At 37.4% G+C, this 7,125-nt stretch overlaps 2 protein-coding genes and 1 pseudogene across 2 annotated transcripts; 1 reads left to right on the forward strand and 2 right to left on the reverse strand.

The window, feature by feature from the left end:
• Positions 1,247–3,076, forward strand: LOC104786830 (peroxidase 30). Its single transcript, XM_010512292.2, has 4 exons — positions 1,247–1,584; positions 1,918–2,106; positions 2,226–2,388; positions 2,479–3,076. The coding sequence occupies exons 1-4, from the start codon at positions 1,372–1,374 to the stop codon at positions 2,892–2,894; spliced, it is 981 nt and encodes a 326-aa protein (XP_010510594.1). The 5' UTR covers positions 1,247–1,371; the 3' UTR covers positions 2,895–3,076.
• On the reverse strand, positions 3,234–4,931 carry LOC104786841 (annotated as a pseudogene).
• Positions 5,127–6,898, reverse strand: LOC104786851 (UDP-glycosyltransferase 71B7-like). The gene has a single exon (XM_010512310.2). The coding sequence runs from the start codon at positions 6,784–6,786 to the stop codon at positions 5,320–5,322; it is 1,467 nt and encodes a 488-aa protein (XP_010510612.1). The 5' UTR covers positions 6,787–6,898; the 3' UTR covers positions 5,127–5,319.

A 7,125-nucleotide genomic window follows, 5' to 3' on the forward strand; every position in this document is an offset into this window, starting at 1 on the left:
AGCAGCATTGAGCTTCTTAGCAATAAAAATAAGACTTGCAGGTTGTGGACAATAATATATGTCTATAGGCTAGGAATCATCCTTCGCTTCCTTAAGTCACTCGCTATAATTGGGGTTCAATATTTTCTTCTCCATATAATAATTGATGTCCTATATATATATTGACCCGACATCCAGAATAAATCATGTGGAAAAAAGTAAGATGTTTTTAGTTTACTATTCAATGTCTCCACGATGAAGATATTGATTTGCTTTTTTGTCTCTGCGTAAATCTTATTACGAAAAAGAGATGGGTAATTAAAAAAAAAAATGAATTAAAACATAGTATACTTTGTTTTGTGTTTAGCATTTTACTTTTGTTCTATCATTAAAATATAGTAATTGTGTTATATTTACGTGTGTGATTGAAAGATGAAAAGGTATATTTATATTGATTAGTTAAATTTATGGTTTTTTAATCTTTTAATGAATTTTATCCTATTTTAAGCCAGTTTTAGCAATTTCTCCGTGATTTTGTATATCAACTGACATATGTTAACTTTTTAACCTTGATAACAATTTTTTTTAAGAAACCATAATTATCAATGGACCAAAGCAGAGACGCACAATTATGTACATAATACCTTGTTATGTGCGTGTAGATAAAGCAATTAACGTCTTTAGCCAAAGAAATAATTTAATAAGTTCTACTTATATTATAATAGACCTTCTTTATAATAAAAAATACATTTTCGTATACTGTTCACATGTGAAAATAATTATTTAAGACCTGCTAGTTTTTCAACTTTACCCTTTTGATTTCTTTACTATAGAAAATAACCTCTACTAATTAAAAGTATATAACTTTAGTTCTTTACTTCATTTAGATTACCTCAAAAACAAATTCTTGGACAGCTAATCATGGAACTTATATAAGGGTAACAACTATAAACAACTGTGTTTTATTCCGGTATCACTTTAGTTTTTGAGGCTTTTAGTTTTTATTTTGTTAATATCAACAAATTTATTAAAAAGCACAAAATTGCCACACACACACATATATTAATATATATAGATATATTATAAAACCACATAATGTAATTTGTTTTTGTTTCAATTTATTGATATATATATATATATAAAGTAAAAGAATATATATATATATGTAGAAATAAAGTAAAAGAATATGTTTCTATGTTTTCACTTGGTTTTATATAAGTGTTTCCGGCTTACACAAGTCTCTTATGTTTACTTTTACCATAATGATAAATGAACACTCCTATTATAAATAGACCGACTCCATTATTGCTCTATATATCCCCTGTCTCTCTTCAGTGACACAAAACCAAAGAATAGTGAGAAACAAGATCTAGGAAACCACTCTATAAGACGATGAATCGATTGAATTTCGCGGTTGCGGTTGCAGTGACGGTTCTTATTGGGGTGTTGGGATTATCGGAGGCTCAACTTCAAATGAACTTCTACGCAAAAAGCTGTCCAAACGCAGAGAAAATCATTTCGGATCATATTCAAAAGCATATCCATAATGGTCCTTCTCTTGCAGCTCCTCTCATCAGAATGCACTTCCATGATTGCTTCGTTAGGGTATGTATTTAACCACACATACATACTTGCAAGTGTTTAGATAGCATATATGTTCATATGTTTTTTTTCTCGATAAATATAAGTTCATAACATATTTACATTGATATTCACATATTGATATCTACTACACACATCTAGTTAAATAGCTTACTAAAAACGCTGAGGTACTCCAAAAGATGTATCATCATATTAATTTATTTATGTTCAAAAGAAAGAAAAAAAATATCATCATAATGTAAATAGAAATGTGCATTTGATAGTAACTTTGAGCTATAGCATAATTTTGATTTTCCTTATATATTCGTATTGATTTTGGAAAAAAATGTAATGAAGGGATGTGATGGATCTGTGTTGATAAATTCGACATCTGGGAACGCAGAGAAAGATTCACAACCGAATCTAACACTTAGAGGATTCGGTTTCGTAGAGAGGATCAAGTCTATTCTTGAAAAAGAGTGTCCTAAGACTGTTTCTTGCGCTGATATCATTGCTCTGACCGCTAGGGACGCAGTAGTCGCCACCGTAAGTGTTTCAAATTATAAAGTAGTGATTCTTTTTAGTCTATTTATATTTATTAACAAAAAAAAAATTGCAACACAATTCGTTAATTATGAAAATAATAATATGATCTTTTTGTACAGGGAGGTCCTTCATGGAGAGTCCCAACGGGAAGAAGAGACGGTAGAATCTCAAATTCTACGGAGGCTTTAAACAACATTCCTCCGCCAACGAGTAATTTCACGACGTTACAGCGGCTTTTCGCTAACCAAGGCCTTAATCTCAAAGACCTTGTTCTGCTCTCCGGTAAGTCCATTCATTAAACTCAAAATAGTCATATTACTATATTAGTCGTTACGGCTGTTTATTGACCATTTTTTTTGGTTTTTTGTTTAGGGGCTCACACGATTGGTGTCTCGCATTGTTCTTCCATGAACACTCGTCTCTACAACTTCTCGACGACAGTCAAACAAGATCCATCTCTAGACAGCGAGTACGCAACTATTTTGAAGGCTACGAAATGTAAGAGCCTTAATGACAACTCCACCATCCTAGAGATGGATCCTGGCAGCCGCAGAAGCTTTGATCTCAGTTATTACAGGCTTGTCCTTAAGAGGAGAGGTTTGTTTCAATCTGATTCTGCCTTGACTACGAACTCAGCCACGTTGAAGATGATCAACGACTTGGTCAACGGTTCTGAACAGACGTTTTACAAAGCTTTCGCTAAGTCAATGGAGAAGATGGGGAGAGTTAAAGTTAAGACGGGCTCTTCCGGCGTGATCAGGACAAGGTGTTCTGTCGCCGGAAGTTAGTTATATATATGTAACCATGTCGGATAGTGGTGTGTGCTCTATTCGTTTTTGTTATGTTTAACGTTTGGGGCGATGTGTTTGTTAATTTAATTTTGATATGTTGTTTGAAAAATGTGTTTATGTACCCAAGAATTGTTTGCTAACGTTCAAATAATAAGCGAATCATTATAAATTTACAATAATTCTCATTATCCTGTATCCAATCTTAACTTATAAATACAACTCGAGTGCATTTAAAACCGTAAGAAATTTATTTTGTTTTCACAATGAAATACATGCACACCACTTTTCTCCTTGACTTGTTTAGAATTTTTGAGAACTACACACTTTATAAACACACAAAGTCACAAAGCTTTTAATGTTCTTATTATACACTCAAGTAAAAATAAAACTTGACATAAAAGGCCCATTATTTAGCCATGCAACTAAACCCATAATACAAGAAATATTCTAAAACGTTCGAGATTATAAGACGATCAAGTAATATTCTCCGTTACGTCTTCAACAAAACTTTTCAAACCAGTTTCAGACGATCCACCGCCCATTAAAGCTACGTGGAACTTCTCGCTCATCTCATTCACTCTCTTCCTCACGTCACTATCTTGGTCCATCAAACACTTGATCCCTCTCTCAATCTCCTCCGCAGTCACAATCTCCATCTCCGACCTCCCCAACAAAAGATCACCTAGCCAATGCATCTTGATCTCTACCGCCAAACCAAGCTCCTCCACCATCTCAAAAGCGTTAAACTTCTGCTCGGCGTAAAGTGGCCAAATCGCCATCGGAACACCGAACCACAAACTCTCCAACGTCGAGTTCCATCCTCCGTGAGAAACAAAACCTCCGATCGCCGGCTTCTCCATCACGGCTACCTGTGGTGCCCAACCAATCACCTTTCCTCTCTCCACCGTCCGATCAAGAAACCCTTCCGGAAGTATCTCCTCTAGGTTTGTGAATTCACCGGGAGGCTCCTTCATTATATTCGGAGATGCACGGCGGAGAGACCAGAGAAAACGGTGGCCGCTTCGTTCGAGAGCTACAGCGATTTCTCTTGCTTGGTCCTCACTGAAACCTCCCATACTCCCGAAGCAAAGGAACACTACCGATCTAGGGGGTTGCTCGTCTAACCACTGTAAAATCTCCGATTGCTTCTTGTCCACGGAATCACCCCTAGCTTCGTTTTTGAGATGCAACAATGGTCCTACTAGGTAAACACGTGGAGTATCACCACTGGAGAGAAACTTCAACGCTTGAGGTTCCAGCTCAGGAACCGTATTTACTAAAATGCCCTTAGTCTCTCTGAATCTTCTCGCTTGAGTTACAAAAAAGGAGAGCCACTCTTTTGATTTGAAAATGTAAGGAAGACATTTCAACGGATAAGGACAAGTCAAACTCGGAACCACTAATTCTGCGTCCGATTCTTCCAACTCGCTCATGTCATAGGTATCATCTGCGTCGTACATGAACTGAATGTGAAACAAGAGTCCAAGAAATCCAGCGTTGGAAGTGTAAAACAAGTAACTCGGGACACCGAATTCGTTACCGACATCGATCATCGAGGTGCAGTACATATCAACGACGAATCCAGCTAGACGTGATGAGTCTGGTCGAGTGGGATCTAAGAGTTTCGCAACGGCGTCTCTCACCCGTGGTTTTAGACTTTTGATGTGAGAATCAGTCGCCTTCAACTCGGTTGGTTGTTGATCTCCTCCATAGATTATTTCGTAGCGGATTCGTTTAGTGGATCCGGTGGGGGCGAGGTGTTTTTAGAATTGAAAGATATGATGATCACGGTGATAGAGAGGTGGTCGTTTTGATCAACTAGTTGCTTGGCCATCTCCACTGTCACCATGAGATGACTGATAGTCGGAGAAGGATGAACACCAGCTCGATTTTCATCTTTTGAAAATCCTCTCTATCTGTTTTTCACTATATTTGGTGGTGCTGTTTTTTGAGTTGTAGAGGAAGATAACTTAAAAAACAGATAAGAAAAATAAAATCAAGTAATGTTTGACTTGTTCACTTGTACATACATATATTTTTCAAAAGTAACACTCATTGTCCATAGTCATGTCCTCTCATGGTTAGACGTAAATGTCTACTCCAATACAACCTTAGACATTTGTGGACCGTAAGTTTCAGTCTTTATGTTCTTTTATGTTTTACATTATTTCTTAATTAGCTTCTTAATATCTTTTCTTTATTTTGCTACCCTAATCGTTGAGACAATCATTTAAGGTTTGAATATTCCAATTAATATTTGGTTAAAAAGAAACTTACAACCATATTTTACTTCTCTTTAATTTGTTACCTCAAATTAAAGTAGTACATATATGAGTTTCTATTTAAAGAGGGCATGCATTGACTAATATGATATTTTAAAACTTAATTAATTATGCCGCATTTGGGTACAGACTCGTATTCCTTATTCATTGAAACGGTAATTCTTCATAACGTCTTCAATAAACTTTTGCAACGCAATCCGTGACGACCCACCGTCCACTAGAGCTACGTGACATTTCTTGCTCATGTCCTTCACTTTTTTCCTCACGTCACTATCCTGGTCCATCAGACACTTAATTGATGTCTCTATCTCCTCCGCTGTCACAGTAACCGTCCCCACTCCCGTTAAATGATCGTCTTGCCAGTATTTCTTTATCTCCACAGCTAATCCAAGCTCATCCACCATCATAAATGCGTTAAACTTCTGCTCTGCGTATAACGGCCATGCAGCCATCGGAACGCCGAACCAAAGACTCTCTAGCATCGAGTTCCACCCGCAATGAGTGAAGAATCCTCCAATAGCCGGCTTTGCAAGCACGGCCACCTGCGGAGCCCAACCGACCACTCTTCCTATATCTTTCGTCCGATCAAAGAATCCTTCCGGAAGAACTTCTAAATTCCTAAACTCTTTAGGAGCTTCCCTAAATATATTCGGAGATGCACGACGAAGAGACCAGAGAAACCGTTGGCCACTAAGCTCTAGCGCCATTGCGATTTCTCTTGCTTGTTCGTCACTGAAGCCTCCCTTGCTCCCGAAGCAGAGGAACACAACCGAACTAGGTGGTTGCTCGTCTAACCACCGTAAAATATCTGATTGTTTCTCTTCCTTGGAATCATCAACTTGGTTCGTGAGATGTAGCAATGGTCCATAAGTATAAACAGGAGGAGTATCACTACTCGAAAGAAACTTCAACACATAAGGTTCAAGCTCAGCAACAGTATTTATCAAAATACCCTTCATCTCTCTAAATTTTCTCGCTTGATTTACAAACATGGGGAGCGTCACTTTAGATGCGAGAATGTCAGGAATACACTTCACCGGATAAGGACGACTCAAACTTGGAACGTTCAACACAGCTTCCGAGTCTACATAATCACTTTCACTCACATCGTATTTGTTCTCATCGTACAACATCTGAATATGATATCCAAGTGCGAGCATTCCTGCATTCGACGTATTAAACAAATAACTCGGAACACCAAACTCTTTAGCCACATCTATCATCGAGTAGGAGAATATGTCAAGGACGAACCCAACAATCCTCGGCGAGTCCGGTAGCGTCGAGTAGTCTTTGACGAGTTTCGCAACGACGCGTTTAACCTTTGGCGCCTGGTTCTCGACATGCTTCTCAAAACTTGTTAGCTCGGAGGTTGGTTCATCTTCGGCGGAGTCGGAGGTGATCACTTTGTAACGTAGGCGGCTGTTTGATGCAGCGGAGAGGGCTGCAACGTAATCTGAAGCACCGACTTCGCCTTCGGAAATGATAGGAAGGATGATGACGGTGATAGAAAGGCTGGTTTCACGGTCCACTAGTAACTTCGCCATATCCACCGCTGATCGGAGATGACCGGCTCCAGGAGAAGGGATGAAGACAAGCTCAAAATTCATGTTTTGTTCTTCTTCGTCTCTCTCTTTTTTCTTTTTCTGTTATTCTTGTCGGTACAAAGAATCCATCCGTTCCACTATATAAAGTTTTTTTATTTTGTGCATTAAAAGCATCATCTGTATTTAGGTAAAAATATTTCAACTAATAAAAAAATATTGTAGAATATTAAAAATTATAAACCTTAAATTAAACTAAATAAAGCATATAAACTTAAATATATCTTACAAAAAAAAGAAAACTTCTAAACATCTTACATAATAGCAAAAAAAAAACAGAACAGTGTTATTATTACGTAAGCTCTATAGATTCATTTCATTAGCTCTGTTTTTGATGTTTGAAAA

Source organism: Camelina sativa, chromosome 1 (assembly GCF_000633955.1).
Source record: "Camelina sativa cultivar DH55 chromosome 1, Cs, whole genome shotgun sequence".
Taxonomy (NCBI): Eukaryota; Viridiplantae; Streptophyta; class Magnoliopsida; order Brassicales; family Brassicaceae; genus Camelina; species Camelina sativa.

Excerpts from the sequence above, each read along its gene's own strand:
- LOC104786830 (XM_010512292.2), top strand. The coding sequence starts at position 1,372 with ATGAATCGATTGAATTTCGCGGTTGCGGTTGCAGTGACGGTTCTTATT. Across the intron at positions 2,107-2,225 it reads GGGACGCAGTAGTCGCCACC|GGAGGTCCTTCATGGAGAGT; the intron begins GTAAGTGTTTCA and ends CTTTTTGTACAG. Across the intron at positions 2,389-2,478 it reads AGACCTTGTTCTGCTCTCCG|GGGCTCACACGATTGGTGTC; the intron begins GTAAGTCCATTC and ends TTTTTTGTTTAG.
- LOC104786851 (XM_010512310.2), bottom strand. The coding sequence starts at position 6,786 with ATGAATTTTGAGCTTGTCTTCATCCCTTCTCCTGGAGCCGGTCATCTC.